The 22,900-nt window shown below is 37.4% G+C and overlaps 1 protein-coding gene across 1 annotated transcript in view; it reads right to left on the bottom strand.

The window, feature by feature from the left end:
- KCNH1 (potassium voltage-gated channel subfamily H member 1) overlaps positions 1 to 22,900 on the bottom strand; it is a gene marked incomplete at its 3' end in the record, with an annotated part of 228,925 nt that overhangs the window by 159,275 nt on the left and 46,750 nt on the right. The window contains exons 5-6 of the mRNA XM_081942243.1: positions 20,497 to 20,615; positions 15,354 to 15,746 (exon numbers count right to left, since the gene is read on the bottom strand). Of these exons, the coding sequence (XP_081798369.1) occupies positions 15,354 to 15,746; positions 20,497 to 20,615 (512 nt within the window). The remainder of the gene's footprint in view (positions 1 to 15,353; positions 15,747 to 20,496; positions 20,616 to 22,900) is intronic.

Genomic DNA, 22,900 nt, shown 5'->3' with positions numbered 1-22,900 from the left:
GTTGCCTGCAATTTGGCAGTTCAAATCTCACCAGGCTCAAGGTTGACTCAGGCTTCCAGCCTCTTGAGGTCAGTAAAATGAGGACCCAGACTGTTGGGGGAAATATGCTGATTCTGTAAACCACTTAGGGCTGTAAAGCACTGTGAAGCGGTATAAAAGTCTAAGTGCTATTGCTATACTTATTGCAATGAAGTTGTAATGAATTGTGAAAATGCTTTTTCAGTGGAATGCATTCATCTTCTAGAAAAGCAGAATCAAAATACCAGATCTGTCACTTGTATAAGGGATAAGAGAAAAATTTTAGGCTAGCAATCTTGTATCATGTGCCAAGAAATATTAAGTAACATTTCCCCTATTGCACAGTCTAAATTAAACATAATGTCTATGGACATTCTCAATCATCCAGGTCATGATTGGCCCAAAAGCGGTTTTCAAAAGGCAACTGGACTTTCTTGGGGTAGGGGGTGGGTTTCCCTTAAAAACATTTAGCTTCTCATCTAAGAAGCTTCTTCAGTTCATGTCAGAACTAAACTGAACTGAAGAAGCTTCTTGGATGAGAAGTGAAACGTTTTCAAAAGAAAAATAATCTAAAACGTCCAGTTGCCTTTTGGAAAACAACCTTTGGGATAAACAGTTTCATAAAGTATGACAGAGATTCCTGAATGAGACTGCTTTCAAATTCTGAAATTGAATCTGCTGCCATGCGATAAAGATGAAATAAAATCCAGCAATAAAATATTCTGGTGAATCAAAAAGTTAAAAAAAAAGCAGGCACCAAATCACTGAACAGTGTCTCCTGATAAACAGCCTTTCCTGATGCAGGCAATTCTAATTTCTCACTACTACTGATATGACTTATTCAATCATTCCAAGTTGATGCGACTTGCTAAATAGTCAGTCTGGAGAAGTCAATTTACATTGAACCACAAGGCTTATTGTATACCTTGGGGGTATCATTATTTGTCATCAGCCAAACATATCTTACAGGCCCATTGTGAAACATGTATGCTGTGATGATTTGTTTTCAAGAAAGCTGTAATTCAAATGTAATAAAGTAAAATTAGAAAAATATAACTGAATTATCTTCAGGGGAAGATATTTATCTTCTTTTTGCTGTGAAGTTTACCAAACTGCTATTACTCGGTCATTTCAGTAGATAATTATACTGAGGCCTGAGGGAAGTGACCGTGATATCTTGGTAAGTTAGGAAAGGGAAAAATTTCCATATGGTCATGGAGATCTACAGGTGGAGATAGTAGAAATAAAGTCATTAAGAATCAGGCCATGGTGTCAGAGGGCCTTGGTTGAATTCTAAGTGAATCTCAAAAAAGGCAGACATTAAAAATCCATAGGTCAGGATCAAGTCTGTACATTAAGCATTTTGAATTGATGTCCCCAGGTGTCCCATACAGAGGTGGGTTCCTACCTATTCGGTCCAGTTTGGCCAACCCGGTAGTGGTATTCGGTCCAGTTCGGCCGAACTGGTAGTGGTATGGTGGCGTGGGTCACTGGAATGGCAAAGACCCAGGTCTGCCATGCCCATGAACCAGTTGCCTGGTCGTCGCCATCATCGTTGCCATCTTGTTTTTAAGTTCTGTGCATGCGCAGAACAATTTTAATTGAAGCATACCCCTGGTTCGGATGCTTGGCAACTGGTTTTGCATTGATGACGGTTGCAGTGTCCCGGGGTTATGTGATCACCTTTTGCAACTTTCTGACAAGCAAAGAATCTGGGGAAGCCAGATTCACTTAACTGCAGTGAAGAAAAGTCATAAAATGGGGTAAAACTCACTTAAACTTAGCAACATAAATTTTGGGCTCAATTGTGGCCGTAAGCCTACTTGTACTGGAAATCCATATCATAATTATTTTAGACACTACCTAACATTATGTATCTATAAATACGAGTAAAGTTGAATTCTAATGTGCCTTTATTACGGCTTGAAACTAGGCTTAATACATGTCCTTCTCCTAAAAACATTTATCTTGAATTCTAAGATTGCTATCTACTAACTGAAATTAGAAATGGAGAAAAGCAGAGCTACATATAGCTCTGGATGGATATAGACTGCAAGGCATTATCTTTTTGGCAGTGGGTAAATATGTACAGCTCATTCACTAAACTTTATATCCAATTTTAATAGATTTATAGTATGTGTATATGGGATATGATGGCTTAAGCCCTGTTAATTCCAAATCTCTCTTCCACCATCTAATTCACTCCTGTCTACAACTCTTGGGGAGAGCTGACTATTACCACTAGCCATTTGACTATGGATAAATTGTTTTTCCTGTGTCTTACTGGAGAAATGCTAAGTAGCACCACCTCTTCCTTCCACATTCTGATGTGGTGGGAATGTGTATATTAATGGTTAAATCTTTTTCCAGAATGAGACTGTATTGGCTCACTAAAAAAAAAAATCTTTATTTTTTATAGAAAAATCAGAGACCCAGAGATGAAGAAAAAGGAAAAGGAATTAAAATTGCTTTCTAAAGAAATTGACTTTAGCTAGTGTATTCAGACCCAAATTTCACATGTCGAAACACCAAAACAAATAAACAGCCCAATCCATAACTAAAACACACCCTATATCACAGCTAGTTTCACTGACTCTACTTGCTATGTGAACTCACAATGTCACACACAGAATAACATCAGGTCACAAATTCCAGCTTTATCCTTGCATCTGGATATTTAATCAGAAACAAAACTCAAAATGAAATGCATTTTCTGGCCACCGGAAACAATCAGAACTCAGTATCTTATTCCCTTGTTAAGAGTGTGAGAAGTAGCAGTCCAGGCTAATTGCTACTGGTCAGTCACTTTTCAGAAAAATCATCCATTCCAAAATGTAAAACAATTTTGAAACCACAAAACTACTCAACGGGAAAGAACCCAGTCAAAAATGAGTCAGAATGCTGCCCTTCCCCAAGGTTCTGAGCAGAGAGTCAGCTTTCCGTTAATTAAATTAAATAAATGCTCTGTCAACACACACAACACAAGGAAAGCAAACTATTTATCTACATTATTTCATTAACACCTATTTTAGCAGTTTACAGGCATTAAGAGTTCTAAGTGCAGCAGGAAAAGCAAGCCACTAGGAAAAAAAATAAGAGACTCCTAATTATCTAATGTAAATTGCATCATTTGCTATGGGAACGTTTTTTCCCCACTGTTAACAGCCAAGCATTCTATTTGCTTGTTCTGGCATATTACAAGAAATGAGAGGAGAATGAAGTACAGAAAATTAAGCAAGAGGTGCAAAAAAGATCCTAGCAAGACTAGGGCTTGTACTTGATCCATGGCAGTCACTGGAATTATTTCATAACTGCTTCATTATTATTATTATACCTTTATTGATTAGCCTACAGGCCATATGAAAGCCATAACAGCTTCACAATTTTGCAACAGTTAATTTATTTATCAGATTCCTCCTATCCTGGGAAATAATTTCTTGCAATATTTGCCACATGGGGCTGCCCTTGAAGAGCACCCGGAGGCTTCAGCTGGTCCAGAATGCGGCTGCGCAGGTTGTCATGGGGGTACCTAGGTGCTCCCATGTTACACCCCTTTTAGGCAGCCTGCACTGGTTGCCGGTTGTTTTCCGGGTGCGATTCAAGGTATTAATTATGACCTTTAAAGCGCTCCATGGCTTAGGCCCAGGGTACCTGCGAGACCACCTACTGCCACCAGTAGCCTCCCACCATCCAGTACAATCCCACAGAGTTGGCCTCCTCAGGGTGCCGTCGGCCAGGCAGTGTTGGCTGGTGACCCCCAGGGGGAGAGCCTTCTCTGTGGGAGCGCCTTCCCTCTGGAATGAGCTGTCCCCGGAGGTCCGCATAATCCCTGACCTCCGGTCCTTCCGATGCGCCCTAAAAAGTTGGCTTTTCCAGCAAGCCGGCCTGGCCTGTTAATTTTAATTTTAACTTATTTTAAATGTATTGTTTTTTAAAAAAAATCGGTTTGTTTTTTTGGGAAATGGATTTAATCTTTTTTAACTTTTGAGATGTGTGTTTTTTTAATGTTGTACGCCGCCCTGAGTCCCTTTGGAGAAGGGCAGCATATAAATCCAAATAAACCAAACCAAACCAAACCACATCAGCAAAAAAAAAAAGGACTGATTTAATTCTTACTCCCACTATATTGGAGGCAAATTTTATGTTTTCTATATTTAAACCATGGCCACAAACACTTCTACCAACCCAGTAATCACTGAACAGGTCACTAATACCTTCCTTCGGCAGCAGACATACACAACCCAACATCAGAAGCGGGTAAGTGCCCTGGATGAACAGTTGACTAAAACTGTGGAACAAATGGCACAAAAGTCAGATCTAGCAATTACCAGTTGTCACAAAGTTTATTACAACTATTTATTTACTTATTTTATATGGCCACTCATCTCACTTGTATGGATGGCATACAGTTAAACCACAAGTAAAGTCATAATCTTCTACCATTAAAAACAATTAAAAATTTTAAAAATTACATTTAAAAATCAGTAATAAAAAGACAGAGAAGAGTGAACTTTAACAATATAAACATTTAATGTGCTGCATATTTCTTATTTCCACTATCAATCTGGGACTGGTTGTTGTATCTGCTGTCAACATTTTGGTCTTTTTCATATTTAATTTTAGTCCCATTTCTTCACTGACTTCCTTGACTTTCATTACTGCAGCTTATAATTCATTTGCATTTTCATTCAGCAGAGTAGGTTCATCAGCATAATGCAGTTTATTGATGTTTCTTGCTCCAGTTTTAAAACCATGTTCATCTCCTTCCATCGAAGTGGATTAGATAGGCATTTTTCAAGCAAATGCTGCAAATAATCCAAGCCTAGTTTGTTAGGAAATCACTTATACAAGTTCAAAAATGGGAGCATCTGAGAGTTAGCTAGGACTCAGACTTACTGTACTTTGCTCAGTATAATAATTTGATTTTTCCTATTTTTCCTCTTACTACTTCTGGCTGTGTCATACATTTTGAAGTCCTGAGTGAATCTGAGTCTACAGGCAATTTTACGAATTCTGTATTTGATGAAATATAAGTGCTTTATCTATTCAGAGAATAAAACCAAAAGGAGCTTTAAATCTTTTGATGGTAGATTCTTGCTTCTGAATATATAGACACTTTTCATTTCACTATTTTTGACCATTATGAAACCTTGCAAATTTAACTTCTCCTTTAATGCCTTATGGTTATCTAGTGGTGTTTATTTATTTATTTATTTATTTATTATTCATATTTATAGACCGCCCCCTCTCCCGAAAGGGACTCGGGGCGGTGTACAGTCACTAAAATACGTTATAAAATACATACAAAACAGTTAAATAATTAAATACGTAGGTGGAGGAGGTTGCAAGACTGTACATAGAATAATAAATATTAAATATAGTATATAGTGTATTAAAAACTTTTTAAAACCCCAAACCCAATTAAAATGAATAAATCCCCGGGAGGTAGAACTAAGAAAGTGCCAGGCCAGCTGATTGAAATAGGTGAGTCTTTAACTTTTGCCGGAAGGAACGGAGGTCGGTGGTAGTTCGAATGTCAGGGGGGAGGTCATTCCAGAGGGTTGGGCCCATCACAGAGAAGGATCTACTCCTAGGTGTCGCCCGCTGGCATTGACTAGCAGACGGCACCAGGAGGAGCCCCTCTCTGTGTGAGCGGATAGGTCGCAGGGACGTGTGTGGTAGGATGCGATCCTGCAGGTAACTAGGTCCACTGCCATGGAGCGCTTTAAAGATGGTGATCAATACCTTGAAACGCACCCGAAAGGCCACAGGTAGCCAGTGCAGCTCGCGCAGGAGAGGTGTTACGTGGGAGTAACGTGTACTTCCCATAATAACCCGCGCGGCTGCGTTCTGAACTAGCTGCAGTCTCCGGACGCGTCCCAAATATGGTGGCTAACCTGGGGACTAAAGATCTAGAGAGCCCCAGTGTGGCTCTCAATTATTAAACCAATCCAATCTAATCATTGTCCTCTGTCCTTTGTCCTCAGACAACCTCAAGTGTACTTACTCTGGTGACGTGTGTGTGTATGTGTATGCTTGCGCACATGCTTTCAAGTCAAGTGTGTGATTTGTGATGACTACCTGGACTAGACTCTGTTATTGCCTCCTTCTGCAGTTTAAGGGAAAGTAACTGGTCCAAGATGTGCCTAGAATTCACAGTCTCCCAGTTTCTAGCCTTACACCTTAACCACTACACTACACTACATTTGCTGTCCCTGCTGGTGCCCCTCCTCTGCTGAGAGATTGTGTGTGCAAGTCACAAGCACCAGAATAGGTCTCTTCCTTCAAATATAGCAGCTAATTGCTTTACTGATTGATGGGCATCATTTGCCATGCCTTGCCTGACAGATACATTTATTCATCTGGGCTTATCTTTCAGTATTTGTTCTTTTCAGAGTGTTTCAAATTAATTTTAAAGGGGAAAAATGCACACAAACAAGCAGAGCATTTAAACTATCCTTTAAAAACTGATTGCAAGAAGGTAGAGATTAAGCAAAAACATGTACCAAACTGCCTCCATTTGTTCAAACATGAACAAAATGACATAAATGAATTATGTGTATTTTTTAAGAAGTCATAAACAAACAGAAATGACAGGAATGAATTGAGGACAGCTTTGACCATAGTTAGAAGAGAGATTATGCACCTTCCAGCCATGGACATCTTCAGGTGGATGAAAGGGAGAAATGCTATCTCATATGAGATTATGTAAATTGCAGAAGGGTGTCGTGATCCAACTAATGCAAATTATACAACTGCATAGTTTGTGCTGTGAAATCATGACAGCATTCTGACAGCACAGTGGGTTCCAATGGCATTACTGCTGCTTCTTATTCAGATGTGACTGTCTTCATGCCCAGAATCCACTCAGTTGGGTTGATTCTTCTTGCTCCCTAACTTTTATTAACTGAGGTGCTTGTGCTGTATTCTAGTGCCAACTATACCAATATAAAATGCTGTGCTTGCTGCTGCAGAATTCTATGCTTAGGTGCAGTTATATTTTGATTTGTTTCTATCGCACACATACACAAACACACCCACCAAAGAGATGACATCTCCTATTATCAGGCAATGTCCACTGGTAGGCATACATTGTTTATAAGTTATTTTCGGTTGCCACTGTTTTGCTTGTGTTCTGTTTATATCTCTATATTTTACTGTTACAGTGACACTTTAAACTCTCTGCCCAGAGTCACTTTCACAAGATAGGTGAACATGCAAATTTAATGAAATCAGTAAATCACTCCAAAAGCGATTGTATTATGCTTTTTAAAAACCGTAAATCTTACAGGTATAAAATGCAAAACAAAGAGCCTCATCTAATACATTCTTCACTTGACAGGATGTGAGCAATTTTAAAACAGCATAAAAAGCAGGGACTATATATTTCTCGAATCAAATTAAAAGTGTCAAGCCCATGATGCATTTCAATGTTCACATTCTCAAAGCACTTTTTGTAAAACTGAATATAGAAACACGTTTCTCATCCTAATGCTCTTCACTGGCATCTTCTGCTTGGACTTTGTTGTTCTACTTTGGCTATTACCAATGCTTAACAGAAGCTGTTTTTGCTTTCCTTGTTCTCACTCATCTCTCACACTTACTCTGCCAACAAAACCCTTAGGGACTCCCCCATTGCATCATTACAGAACTAAGCAGGCGCTGAACCTGAATCTTCATATGGAACTTCTCTCAGTCATATTCTTTCAAAGCAAAGGAATCCTATCAGTTGATGAAGAAATAGTAACTGCAATCAGTAATATTTACTCAACATACTTAATTTGAGCTATTGGATTTAACCAATTTTCTCAGTTCAAACCAGATGATAACATCAGCCACACAAAAACCAGCCCTAATCTATAAGGCATTAAGGTTCTAAATTATTTAAGTGAGCATGGAATCATATCCATTGTTTCCTTCTACTGTAATGGGAACAGCATGATATTTCATCAGAGTTGCTTCTATATTTGAGGTAGTTTATAAATGAATTAATAATCCTTCTTAGCGCATTATTATTTCTCAGATTTGTCTGGGCAAGAAAATGTTATCTGCCGCTAAGCCTAATAAGAATGAAAGATGATGCTCAATTTAGCAACTTTAGCAGGCCATCAAAAAGTGTGGCTCATGCCAGGACAAACAAAGGAAAACTACAGTTTTAAAATTACATCTTGGCTCAATTCAAATGTAGTTATATTTAGGATGCATCCCATTTGACATAACTAAGAAATTCAACAACCAGGAGGCCGGCACTTCACTGGATAGAGAAGGGGATGGGAAGGCAGCAAAGCCACGTCTAAGTGAATTGGTGAGTGGTTAGTGCAAGGTTGGGGAAAAGATCAGCTACATGGAAGAAGGCTGCAAACTCATGTTCTGCAGCCTTCATCTGGCATGAAAGGTCAATGTGTGAATCAGCTAGGCTAGATGCCATGGCTGTCTGTTGAATGCCTACCACAAAGAATCTCTTTTTTGTACTTTGTTGATAGCATTCAGCTCAATCAGAAAAATGAGCACGAGATCTGACTACAATGATTCATCACTTTTGAGACATGTTTGGGCCCTGTAGAACACTGTAAAAAGCTACGTTAATTAAAGGGATAGTTCTTTCAATTTTTTTTCTGGACTGCTATGGGGGGTCTGCTGCTTGGGCAGGGGGTTGGACTAGAAGACAAGGTCCCTTCCAACTCTGTTATTCTGTTAAATGTGCCCCATTAACCTGAGAAGTGTCTTCAGTTTACTTCTGTTAGAATCAGTGGTGGGTTCCTACAGGTTTGGACCGGTTCGGCCAAACCAATAGTGGTTTGGCGGCCTGGGTCGCTGGAACTGGCAGCAACCCAGGCCTGTCACCCCCCCGAACTGGTTCTCCAGGGGGCACCATCTTGTTTTTTGTTTCTGCACATGTGCAGAACAATTTTTATTGGTCCACAAATGCGTGCGCATCAGGCCACACACGTGGCATGCACATGAGCAAACTGGCAGTAGTGCTGCCGGAACCCACCCCTGGTTAGGATCTTTAAGTGGCTGACCTGAAAAGTTAAAATTTTCTCAAGAGGGATCAGCCTCTTTGGGCATCAACTGGATTCATTGTGCTGGATACTGAGGCCAAGTTTGCAAATTACATAATATATAATAACTCATACGGTCACTCCCCCACACACATACAAATCCCATATGCTTTACATTCCAGGATTCTTGCAGACTTTATAAATGGTGAAACGTTTCTAAAAACAAGGCAACTGGCAAGACCGTGCTAACATCCTTTCTGAGTAGGGAATGATTATATCCAAACTAAATTACTCAGCTTACACCTGCTGTTCCCTTATAATGCAAGAAAAAAAGCCAAAGGGAACAGAGTGTGATTTTAAGGTCCTTAGCTCATTTGATTAGTATGATTGAAACCATTTCAATTGTCCCTGTAGTTATATCATAGTCTATCTTCTTTTTTGTAAAATAAAAGTATTACACAATATGGCTAAGAGAAGCAGCCTCCAGATTTATTTTCTAAAAGACATTTTCTCCTCTTTCCACTTACTTGCCAATAAACCATATTTTTAATTCAGTTATCTGATTATGTTGTCTCAAAGTCTATTGGCACTGGTTCTAGCAATCGTACAGAAGCTGGAACAGGAAGCTTCTAGGAATAAGAAACTGGGAGTAGCAGAATCTGCTCAAAAATTCAAAATAATAAAGTCACTGTTTTCATCCCACATGAATGCACAAACATGAATGCAGGATTTCAACAGCTGCTCTTCCAATCATTTTCCATAGAAAACTCTCCTCGGGACTTCTGTCATACCCCTTAAAAGACTAAAATCTGTGTTTTCTTCAATCTGCAATTTTCTACATCTTTCAGAGCATATTTCCTTCAAAGCACTGGAGTGGATTATGGCAACTGGGGTCATTTTTATCATCCACACTAGTCATATTCTTTAATTCTTGAATTCAAGCTTGAATTCAAACAACCAGTTAGTCTAATCTGTGACTTAGCATGGCATGGGAAATATAACCATAGTTTGGTATGTTCCATGTACTAGACTATTCCAATATGCCATATAATGATTTATTTGTTTCAACACATTTATCCATTTACTTCTGTTTCTATGCCAGCCAATTCTCAAAGTCTCTGAGCAACTACATCCACAATTAGCATTGAATAAAAAGTGTGATCAGCCAAAAAAAAAACACCCTCCTATAAAAATACATGAACATAATTGCATAATCAAGAAACACTGATCTTCCATATCCCCAAACACACTCCTGAACAGTCACGGCTCTTTAACTCTTCAGATACACATTATGTAGCTACAGCAATTGTGTTTTGTTTTCCCAGGGTTACATTTTTTGTTGAAGCTTCCATAAGGATGCATCCTATGGGAAGAGTTAGACATTTCATTTTTCCCTCTAGTAGAGGACTTAAGAACACAAACATGTTCCTGACTTGGCCTGAGGACATCTAGCATTGATCTAGCCATTTTACATTCTCATTCAGCTTGTTCTAAAACTTCTGTTATCAGTGGGAGAGGTGCAACGAACTCTGTTTATCAAGGTTTGATGCTTCCCAGGTGACCCATGGTTTTTGTTAGTTCTCTGCTGCATCTAGTTTTAGGATATGCATCATCATCAGTAATGGCTTTCCATTTTTTTTACTACCGTTCACTCTTGCACAGAACCATCCGGGCTGGTTGGCAGAGCCTCCTGCCACTGCCACTACCAGTTCCCCTGATCCGGGCTGCTAGTCATTCCCAACTCTAGGGAGCAGTGCTCATCTCCATTTCAAAGCTGAAGACCCAGTGCTGTCCGAAGACATCTCCATGGTCATGTGGCCGGCATGACTAAACACCAAAGACACATTGAATGCTGTTACCTCCCCACCAAAGGGGTCCCTATTTTTTTACTTGCATTTTTACATGCTTTCAAACTGCTAGGTTGGCAGAAGCTGGGACAAGTAATGGGAGCTCACTCCATTATGCGGCACTAGGGAATCGAACTGCCAAACTGCCGACCTTTCTGACTGACAAGCTCAGCATCTTAGCCACTGAGCCACTGTGTCCCTAGAGTATCTTTCTAGCACTATGCTTATATCAGTGGTGGGTTACGGCCATACTGGCAGTGACCTGGAGCAGCTGAGAGCATACCGGTACAGTGGCTCATTTGACCCGCCTGCCCGTCCACGCTCTATAGCTGTATTTATGCCAAAAGGCACACTGCACATGCATGCACAGCGTGTGGTGCCTGCGTGAGGCCCAAAAAGCAGCTGGTTGTCGCAGGGGCAGTAGATTGTGCATGTGTGCGCAGTACACATCAGGTGCGTGGGCCAGCGCACGTCTGGAGTGTGCAGGAACAGCGTACCAGTAGCGACAGTAAGAGCAACCCACCACTGGCTTATATGTTTGATGCCATGGTTTTAATATTCTCACTTGGGCACTACCTGAACACTATACAGGTAGATTGGAAGAGATGCTACATTTAAAAAAATAACTTCTCCTGTACTTGTCTTATTGAGATCGATAAAGACTATCCTGGATTTTTTCCCCTTTCATGTAGAAAGCTTTTAAAGAATACAGGAAGGCAACAGCCTTTGTTCTCCATGAGGTCACCAAAGCTAAATTGGTGATGTTTCCAGAGCTCATTTCAATATTTCCTAATTTCCTAGCAGGCTTTCAAAAGCTACTGATTTGATAGCAAACCAAGGTTTTATTTCATTGTTTTTTCCAACATCTCAAATTTTTAACATGCTGTTTTTTGCAAGTTTAAGAGCAACTCACCTTCTCCTTAGGGACACAAAATATTGTGACAGGAATTTTTTGAAGCAGAATAATGAAACAGAAAGAATATTGAAAGGTGATAAAAGTATAGAATTTATGAACCTAACACGGTAGTATGCTGAAGTATTTAATTTTTAGCTTAAATAATATTTTTCAATTTAGAATAGAGCTGGAAGGGACCTTGGAGGTCTCCTAGTCCAAACCCTTGTTCAAGCAGGAAGCCATTATCATTGTATTAATTACAATTTGGAAATTCACTAGTACAAACACTAAAATAATTCAAAGTTCAGTTTAACATTGAAAGGAAACAAGAAAAAAAATCTGCTCACATCAAAATATTTTATATAATAATGGTTTGGTGTTTTTACTTAATATTAAAATAGCTATTGTACTGCTACTTTATATACATATTAATGAAAGCAAACAACCCTGACTTTATTTATCTTTAAAAATTTTAACAAGAATTAAAGTACCAAAAAGTAAAAAAGGAGAAAAGGGAAAAAAATAGATTTCTGACATTCTCCTCTTTGTAAACCTGCTAATTTGCGGTATTTGTGGATAAGTGATTATATCTATCATGCTGTGTGATCTATTGTGTGTTTCCAATCCATTGTTGTCAGAATTCCGGTATTCTGCAACATTTATTCTCACTACTGTAAGCATATTTCTCACTGAATTATTATGTTTCTTATTGGTTTTTTTCTAAGGTTATACCTAGTAGGAAGTTATGTTTTCTTTTGGAATATAAATCCCAAATGTTTCTGCATTGTGTATATATGTATGTTGTATTTGTACTGATAAATAAATAAAGGGAGACTAGTATAGATCTATTTCGAGCTAATTAGCTCTCATCAGCTAGCCATACCCTTACTGGGATTTAGGCATACCAGGGGTTGTAACACAAATACATGTATGTATGTATGTATGTATGTATGTATGTATGTATTTATCTTTCCAGGATTTTTGCAGCGTTCACCACACGTAATAAGACATTCCTTCTGTTTCATGACATGGCCAACATTTACTGTGATATGATTTGTCTATCTTAAATGCCATTGATGGAATTATATATCATATTGCACCAATTTTGGGTATGACTTGGTATGAATCTTATAGATTTAGTCCATTATTCTTCCCATTGCTGTATTGTAAGTGTTAAAGTTTTACATCCATTTGATTGTGATTTGTTCGTTCTGCACTGTGTATGTTTACATATGCCATTGGTGCTCCAGGTTTTGTATTAGCATTTCAAATTCTGTTTTTGTTTTTATGTCTTTCATTCCTTCTTAAGATCTGATATTATGCTAATAGCAGGGACTATTTGTAAATACGTACATCAGCCATGACATATTAGAGTCTTTACTAAATAATGCTGTGTTTCTAGCCTATTTGTGGAATCTGAGTGAGTCATATTTGTATATGTAATTACATTTTTCTTGGCGTTAATTATTTCTAATATAAAAAACATTAGTCAGATCATATTTTCACAGGAAAGAACAAGGAGAAGCTTCCTTTCCTATTCTGTTAGCTGAAAGTTTTTCAATAAAAAGAGGCATATAACTGGTTTCAGCTGCCACCACCCCTCCTAAAATAAAAGGGAGCCCAAATCCAAGCAGGATTTTCATCCTCTGAATCAATTGACACTACGGTATAACTCCGGGGAAAGGGGAGAAATCCTGGGAAGTCTGGCTCAGGTTGCATATGTCTCCCTGCTCAAGGACTGAAAATCTAGTTTGGAATTTGGCAGAGACAATTTTGAGTTCGTAAACAGAAAGGCAATGTAGGGTGTGTCTCAGAAGGGTAGGAGAGGCCAGTGAAAGTCACATACAAGTGTCTCTTTTCTCAGGGGCTGTTTGGATTTTCAGGAGGGGGGGGGGATTTTCAGCAGCTTAGCAGAGATATACCATTTGTTGCCTGTGCTGGGCTTTCTAGGATCTCCTCCATCCACCCCACCTCTTGTGCTTCTGTGTTCCTTACCTGGGACTCACAAGATTGCTTAATAACTGCAGTTCCACGATTATGGTTGTTGAGTGAAGTAGTCATATGGCATCTGACTCAATGACTTCTTCACTCAACATCTGAGATTCTTGTCCCCACTGTGTTCATAAGTCATAGGCTATCTATATAGTAGTGACAAATTATTTTACAAAATGCCCATCCAAGAAAAATTAATCACAGATCTTCAACACAAATCTATCTTGTCTATTATACTGAACAGCGTAAGACTGATTTTGAAATAGAATTGTGCACAAATGATGAACATGCAATTGCTAAAAAGTATAAACGTTTATTGAACTTTGAAACAGAAGAACAAATGAAAGAATAGTGAAGCATGTAAGATAATGCAGGCTAAAATGTTTGGTTATAACAAAGAGATCAGACAGTGGGTAATGTAGTTGAAAGGATTGAAACACTCCAGTATGTTATAATCTTAAAGAGAACATTTATAAAATAATGTATTGTTGTACATGACACCAGAGAAAAGGTCTAGAATGTATAAAGGCACTTCAAACTTATGTAGGAAATTCAAACAAGAAGAAGGGTCATTTTATCCTGTTTTATCGTGCTGAACATGCAAATGTTAGATTCAAATACAAACACTGATTCAGAGGATTTTAAAGATTAATATACAATTGAGAACAGAAGTCTTCCTTTTGGTACTGAAGCAGCAGGAAAAGTCATGGAAGTTTGTTTTTGTGTGTGATAACCACAGCTAGATTATTGAATGCACAAAAGTGGAAAGATTTGGCAATAGAGGAGCATGGAGGACAATAGAGGACAATGGAGGAATGGCTGGTGAAGATGATAAAACTTACTGAAATGTCCAAATTTTATTATTTGATTAGAGAAAGGACTATGTGTGCATTTATTGCCAACTAGTAATCTCCTATGGGCTTTTGGCATAAAACAAAAAAAAGGAATGTATGATTTATGGGTTTTGATTATTAGATAGGATAGATTATAGAAGGAAGAAAGTTGTGTAATTTAAAGGGAAAAGATACTTTTAACTTTTAAGAAGATCAGAATTTTTCCTTTTTAAAAATTTTCTTTCACTTTTTCTTTCTCACTTTTAGCCTTCTGTTTGATATTTTTTATTTTTTCTTCCTTACCTTGTATTATAGTATTTTTATCTTATTTTAAGACTTTATTCACTCACTCACTCACACACATACACACACACACACAGAGAGAGAGAGAGAGAGAGAGAGAGAGAGAGAGAGAGAGATTTTTCAATCACATCTAGTAAAATTGATTACGCTCTCTTGCACCACAAACATTTCCATATTATTTCACCTATGTATGAGTTTCAAGTTGCCTATTCATCTTACAACTTTATTTCAAAATCCTAAAGAAAATGATTGAGCCTAAAAGTAAGTAAATTTCACAGGAAACATAGACTATATTTGAAGTTCTTATAAGTTAATAGTTGCAATATAGGATGGTAAAAAAGCATTACGGTAAGCATATAATGTGAACAGAGAGAAGCTGGTAAAAATCCAGAAAACTGGTCTCTTTTCATTCTGTTTTGGTTCATGGTTTAAAATAATGTGGAAACAAAATTCATAGACTCACCTCATCAACATTCTCAAATGCATTGATCACATCATATGGCAAACAGGAGAGGAGGTCAATTACAAACCAGGTCTTCAAGTAATTCATGCGGATCAGCTTTGGATCAGAGATCACCTCTCCAGCAGGCCCAACAAATGTGGTGTGAAAATTAAGCACAATGTCTACCAGAAAAATGACATCTACGATGCTGTCCACTACCAGCCAGGCCACATTGTTCTGTTTGGTTTTAAATGAGACGTTGTAAGGGACTAAAATTGCAGTGTAGAAAGTTAAAATCAGAATCACCCAATCCCAAGTAGTCTTGAAAACACAATAATGTAAAATGATATGTGGTGGAGTCTTTGGTGCTTCTTGCTTGTATTGCGGAAGGATTTCAGAGCCCAACTGCAAGACCTATAGAAATGGGGGGGGGGGGGAGAAAGATAAATAAATAAAGAGTAAAATCATTTTTAAATTGAAACTTAAAAACAAAAACATTTTCATATTAATTTACATGGACTATCTTCCCTAAAAAGTTACTTTCCCTGTAGAGTTTGCCTGATATATCATCAGCACTGCTATTTTTAAGCCAGTGAAATGTGCTGTCCAAATATCTTTAGAGGACTGGAACATATGAGAAGCTATTTATATATTAGTTACTTACCTAATTATCTCCAACACATCTATGCCAGTCGAGCAACTCCAGACAGTTTACAACAGGAAGATGATCAAAATAAGAATGCAGGAACTTATTTCATAACTAATATCTAACCTTGATTTTATCTGTGTGTGTATAAATACATACAGTAAAATCTGTATCCTCTCATAAAACTCCTTAATCACTCTTGGGCAATGCACCTAGATCACAATACAGGAAAAACCAATATGCCACAATGAGAAAAAGATACATTTTGAGGAAAAAACAGTTGGAAGGGGGGAAAGATCTGTCAATCCTTTCAGATGACCAGATAAGGTCCTTCATGACATGGGGTTGGGTTATCTGAGAGAATGTCTCTCCCCTTTTCATCTGCTCCATGCTATTAGGTTTGACATAGACAGTATACTGTGGTCTGCTAGAGAATTACATTTGGCAAGTCCGAGGAGATGGGCCTTCTCTGCCTCAGTGCCTGCCTTGTAGTAACTTTTCTCCACCAGGTAGACTCAGCTGTTTGCCCAGTTCTACTGATGAAAAAGAGCCAGACGGAGTCAGGATGTTCTCCATCTCCCTTGTTCATGGCAACTACACTGAAGTATCCACTGAGGCAGGAATGACAATTTTTTCTTCAACCTGGGCCTCACTGTCTGTTAGTCGCATTAGGTAATGGGAATGGGGTTTGTGTGGAAATTGCATACTGACATGCAACATAAGATTTGCGGCATAAACCATTTCCCAGGACTGCTCTGCTTCAGTGCAGCTGTTCCAGGGAGTCAGATATTCTAAGCATCCCCCTCTGCATTTAAAATCCAGAACAATACCAAAAGCATTTCAAAAGAAGAAGAAGTCAATGTATATGTTGGTTATGTATTCCTAGCTTTTGTGTATTGGGTATTGTTATATTAATTCTGGAAAAAATCATGTCATTAAACAATAACAATTAAAACTGTCCAAAATGATTAAACATGAATGGCTATAGCAAAGCAAGCAGGGTTCCTTCTTATTTCTGGGAATGTGGGCAGCCATCTATTATATAATGTATTTTCTAATTCTATGAGTGGGCATTATTCTTACATTAGCATTCTTTTTACAAGCTGAACTATAAAGCACATCAAGTCACTTGTGGATATATTTCATTTTCCCACAAATATGAATACATGAACTTGAATCCAAGCAGGAATTGATTTTAATACAATCTGTAAGAAAGACAGCTTTGCATCTGAAAGTTTCTATTAAAGGATATTGCCAGATGGCCCAATTCAGCAACATTATACACTGTTGCTGAATTGTACACTGCTTGAAATGTACACTGTTTGAAAATGATGCAGAAGTCCTTTGGACTTCACACAGCATGACTTTGCTATTCATTGAAAACACTGTTTTGTTCAGGCTTCTGCAGAATCTTGAAAATAGATGCTGTTGCTGCTTTAAGGAGTTGAATAATAATTTGACTCTTAAAATAGCCATAACTTGCTTAAAAGTCTAAAAAAAAGATGGATTCCTTTGATGGCTATTGGAGGTGTGATGTTTACAAATTTGCGATGTCTGAAGCACTTCTTCCAAGTCATTTACAAAGTATGTTAATAGGACCTGAGCAGGTGATAGCACCTGCTTAATTTATTTGGATTTGGAAGCTAAGCAGAATTTTTTTCCCACTTGGTGCTTGAATGGAAGATTCAAGGGGAAAAAATATTTTTTAGAAAAAATTGCAGAGCAGTTTGCAACTTTTTAAAAAAAAAATTTAAAATTTTTTTATCATGTTTAAATCATTCTCTCCCCCAGTTTGTATGTTACTTTTTAACAAGGTGGAAAGAAGAATTCAAGGCAAGACATTCAAGGCAAGGCAAAGAAAATGATCACTAATAAAGAAAATTGGTCTTACAAACAAAGGTGGTAGAAGCTAGATATGTTTGGTCTTGAGCTGGACCTTAATTCAGGGTTATAGAAACAATGGGAATGAATAACTTAAGCAGTGTGTATGATAAAACAAAAAAAGAAAAAATTAAAGATGACTGAGTATTGAATGAATACGGATTAAATAGAAATGTGAACAACAGATGGAAAGAAGTAGTTGAGGTAGTTAGATTATATAGAAAGTATGAAGAAGGATCAAGTTGAAAAACAAAAAAATGAAGGAAGAGTGAATAGCATAAAGGGAAAGGGAAGTAATGAGAAATTGTGCATCGATGAAGTTGATGATATTCCCCCCACCGCCCAAAAAGTAGGAAATTTGAAGACAAAGGCAAGAAATGAATCCGTGGTAAAATCAAAGATGATTTGAAGGATAGAAAAGTATGGAGAAACATACTGAATGATATAAACTAATTACATTATAGTAATTATAAATTAAACTTATTTATATGTTCATTTCCCTAAATTTATGCCTTTAATTTATTTTGCTTACTATATCTTATTTCATTTCTGTATTTTGCATGAATTTCTTTTCTCCAAAAAAGGGAATTGCAAGATGGGTACATACTATTATTACTGCTATTACTGTTATTAATCATATTTCTTTTGATGTCCTCTTCCCCATTGGGTTTTCTTTGCAACATCTGTTGATTCCTGATGAACTCTATTAGAATTTGGCTCACTGGTGTTGAAATAATGAGTGCAATATTTAACTGGCAATTAATATGTGCAGAAACATAATCTTGACCTTTATTGTTTATAATTAACTTACCAGCTGTCCTGATTTAAATTCATCTGAAGTCTTGTCAGATGCACCACCAGTTAGCACATAGTTGTCAAACAAAAAGCAAAAGGCCCCTTCAAGTGAGGTGTCACATACAAAAACAACCTACAACAGATCTTAACACTTACTGCATTCAGATTGATCAAAGCAAATAAGCCTGGTTCAAAAACCGATACATATGCCCAAGTTTGCATGTAAGGGGATTCTATGTTTATTGAAAGCTATGCTATATATCACCAATTTCAGGCAAAGAACCATTGCAACCATGATAATGAATTCCTCCAGCTAAGTAGGCTACTATTTTGTCTGAGGTTTTTTTCCTTGTAATAGCATGAAAGGCATAGCTGAAGCATCATAGGGAAGGGGAGGCAATGTTTCAACATCCCAAAAAATCTGTTGTTATTCATAAGGTGCTCACTAAATAACACCCACATTTTGCCAAAACAGGAAACATCAATTAACATATGCCAAAAACAGAATGCCAAGATGACATCAGGAAAGACAGCCTATATGTTCTCCCACACAAAATGGCAGTATCATGTTTCTATTAAGTGCCCAAAATACATCTCATAACAAAGTTTATGCTATAACACAATCCAGTCTCAGTTCACAAGTTTAGGCAGAATGAATCCAAAATGACACGAATTAAAGCCGCAAAGGGAATAACTAGGAACAAAGAGAAAAGAATCATAACTTCAATCCCAACAGTATTGTAATTCCAGTGATCAGCAGTCTGAGCACAGAACTTCTCAGTTATAGTAGAATCTAGGAAGGTTTCTACAAAGACTGGACAGTGATTCTGCATGCAAAATATTTATAACTTGCTTCCAGTGTTGGCAAAAAACAAGCATGTAGAAAGAGATCAGCTCTGGAAGATTGTATATGAAACAGCTTTTATGGGAAGAATCAATGCAGCTTGTCTGTTTGTTTGATAATAAAAAGGGACGCAATGGAATAACACTACAGCCTCATAAATGTAGTATTCTGGCCTAACAGGGAATTGTACCTACCTGTGAAATTTTGACTCAATTGTATTCTCTATCTGCTAATCCAAAGGTTAACATGTGAGTTCAATGGTAGAAACAGCAGCATAAGTACATGGCAAAACTAAATTTAAATCTAGATTTTTCACAGTGTACTTCTTTAACTGTTATAGTGCAAATAGCATGTAGGGGCACATGATCTGTTACTTTAAATTACACTCCTATAAAATACATTGAGTAATACACCAATATGTTTGAATTGCCGTATAAGAGCAGATCCAATTTGTATCTGAATATTTTTTTATTCACTGAAGAAATTTAAGCAGTTCTTTTTTTGAAGCATTTTAAAACATCAGTTTAATGAACCAGGGAGTTTCCAAATGTTGGAACCCAGCCTAAAATCTATGGTCATTCATTTATGATAAGACACAATGCCCAACTCTCATCTTCAGCTCCAAACTTGTGTAGAGGAAAAAGACAAACAGCCCAGGCTTCAGCTAGAGAGGGAAAACAATTCTTTTTTAGTTACAGAGGGCTTAGTATCACTCAGAGAGCCCCAGAATTCAAGCCTGTAATTCAAAGCAGCCCAGCTCCAAGGTAAAAATGTAAAACTCTTCATCTTGCCATAACAGGGAGGTCATGATTAGATCAGTGTTATGGGACTGTGGACCCTTAAATCTCCTTGATTAGCAATGTTAACTCTCAGCTGATTCCCCAACAGTAGATTACACTTCTGAGGGAAAGCTATTGGTTCCAAGAGAGTGGATGCTCTTTAAGTTATCACAACATTCATAACATTCAGATAGAATGGAAACATGATGCAGACTTCACCTCTGCTAGACGGGAATGCTTGTGAACGTTCTCTCCTTTCTGCAAACTGGGGCCAAGTTGCTGCAGGACTCCTCGGCTGCTTGTTAGTGCACGTGTCAAACGAGCAAACTTTCCCCAACCTAAATAAATTGCACAATAGTTACCACTCCAGTTGAACAGAATTTGAGCAAAGAAAAAAGGCTTTAATCTGAAACAATGCAGTGAATTTACACTGAATTAAGAAAAGTACTAACAACCAAGGCCAAATGGCTTATCACTCATCCCCTTAGGGCAATAATAAGCCATGGACAGATTTGGCATGTGGAGATCTGGTCATAGGCATTCTCGTGCAGCTACCTTTTGCATAATTAAAATGAATCATTCATTATTTGAATGCAGAAAAAATTATGTAGTTTTATTTCAAATTGTCCTCCTACTGTGTAGATAATTCATTTTAACAGCCTGTGAGTTACTGCATGTTTCTACTGCCACACATCTGGACATATTGTATATGTGAATGCACAGTGTTTTCAAACTGGTTACATATCTACAGATGCATAGTAAATAAGTAAGATTGCTCATTAGAATGAAATGTTGCTGTCTGAGACAATACAGTAGTAATAACTGTTGCCGCTGACCATGGTACTGAATAGCACATGCATTTTTTTAAAAAAAAAATCCTGTACTGTTCTTTTTTGCTCCCTTATATGAGTTCTATTTTCTTGTGGGTTTTTGTTTGTTTGTTTGTTTGTTTTAGGCATTGAAATGCACTGTGTTCATTGTTGTGGGTAAATTGTTTTTATATACTATGTATTTTATTTTACAAACCAGCTCATTTGATTTTTTTTGGTCTTGTTTTGTTTTGGAGAGATTATATTTTGTTTTATTGTGTTTTAGAGACATAAGATTTTAAAGCAATGGAAAAGTGGAGTGAAATAAGTCTATTTTATTACTGATCTTTCATATATACACAACCCATTCACACGCATACACACAAAGTGGGTGTGGGAGGGGTTTTCTATTTAATTTTTAAAGGGATCTTTTTGCTCTTTAATTTTTAGGAGGGTTGCAAATATAAGACAATATTTAAAGTAAGAGCTCCCCTGTGGCAGCCCAGTATCTTTGTACTTTCATCAGACTAAGTCCTTGAAAAGCATTACTTGGTCTAGATAAAAAATACTGCAGAAGAACAAAAATAGACATTGTTATCATGGTTGTAAAACAGCAATAATGAATAGAGGAAACGCAAAAGGGAGGCCAGAATCAGAAACATTTATAATAGAACCAAGACTGAGGATGTTCCACTTCATCTAGAATGCAGAATTCTTATTTAATTTTAATTTTATTTTATTGTTTAACACATCAGGAAAGAATCCTCAGGAGAGACAGAGCTGTCTTTCTTCCATAGAAAATAGACAGGGACTGATTATTCACATTAGCCAGGTAAGATGAAAATGCAATGAACTTTTGCTGTGACATGAAAAGCCAATGTCAAGAAAACACTACTTTTTGAAATGTATTTTATGGATTTGATATGATATTAAAAGCAAACAAAAATTTCAAGAAGATGCCATAAAATGTGATTTGGTCCATGAGTTCATGTTACAGAGTGTACCCCAATTCCAAAGAACTAAGGAATTCAATTCTTCAATGTATTTCAGGGCACTTTGCACCCTGATCCTGGCATATTTATTCTGAAGTAACTCCTTCCAAGGTTTTACAGGGCTTGTCTGAAAGTAAATGTCCAGGGTAATGGACATCTTTTCCTTAATTAAAAAAGGCTTTCACATCCATGTCACAGAAAAGTTAATTTTGAATCTGAAGAACATTTCAAGATCAGATTATAGCATACTTTAGGTGCAGCTCAAGGTGGCTGATGGATAAAAGATGGGCCTGAAATTACGTGGAGTAAACATGAACCCATTATGTGAATCTCAGCTACACTTGGATACCAGAATGTAGAATATTGTTTTGTGAAATTAAAAATCTATTCACAGATTTTCTATTCATAACTCTATGTAACAGCGGTTTTCAATAATTCCTTGAAAAATTCTAATCAATAGGGAAGGATCTTGGTTCACTTAAAGAGAATGTTCCTAGTCCTCCATTCCCCTTATTTCCCCAAATGTTGACATTTTAGATGTTGATTATTATTTGTTTGTTTGTCTATTTATTTTTTTATTCATTCATTCATTTCTATCCTGCCAAAATCCAAAAGATTCTTGGTGGCTTACGAAGAATAAATAATGTAACTAAAGTATTCATTTTGGTATAGTAATTAAGGTATCAGACTAGAAATTGGGGGATCATGAGTTCTGAACTCATCTTAGGCAGAGACAGCTGGGTGATATTGGGCGAGTCATTTTCTCTCAGCCCTACGAAGGAGGCAATAGCAAACCACTTCTGAAAAATCTGAGCATCAAAA

This window comes from Natrix helvetica, assembly GCF_964273705.1.
Source record: "Natrix helvetica genome assembly, chromosome: 2".
Lineage (NCBI taxonomy): Eukaryota > Metazoa > Chordata > Lepidosauria > Squamata > Natricidae > Natrix > Natrix helvetica.
The sequence above is the reverse complement of the archived record's forward strand: the minus strand, read 5'-3'. Positions and strand labels throughout refer to the sequence as shown.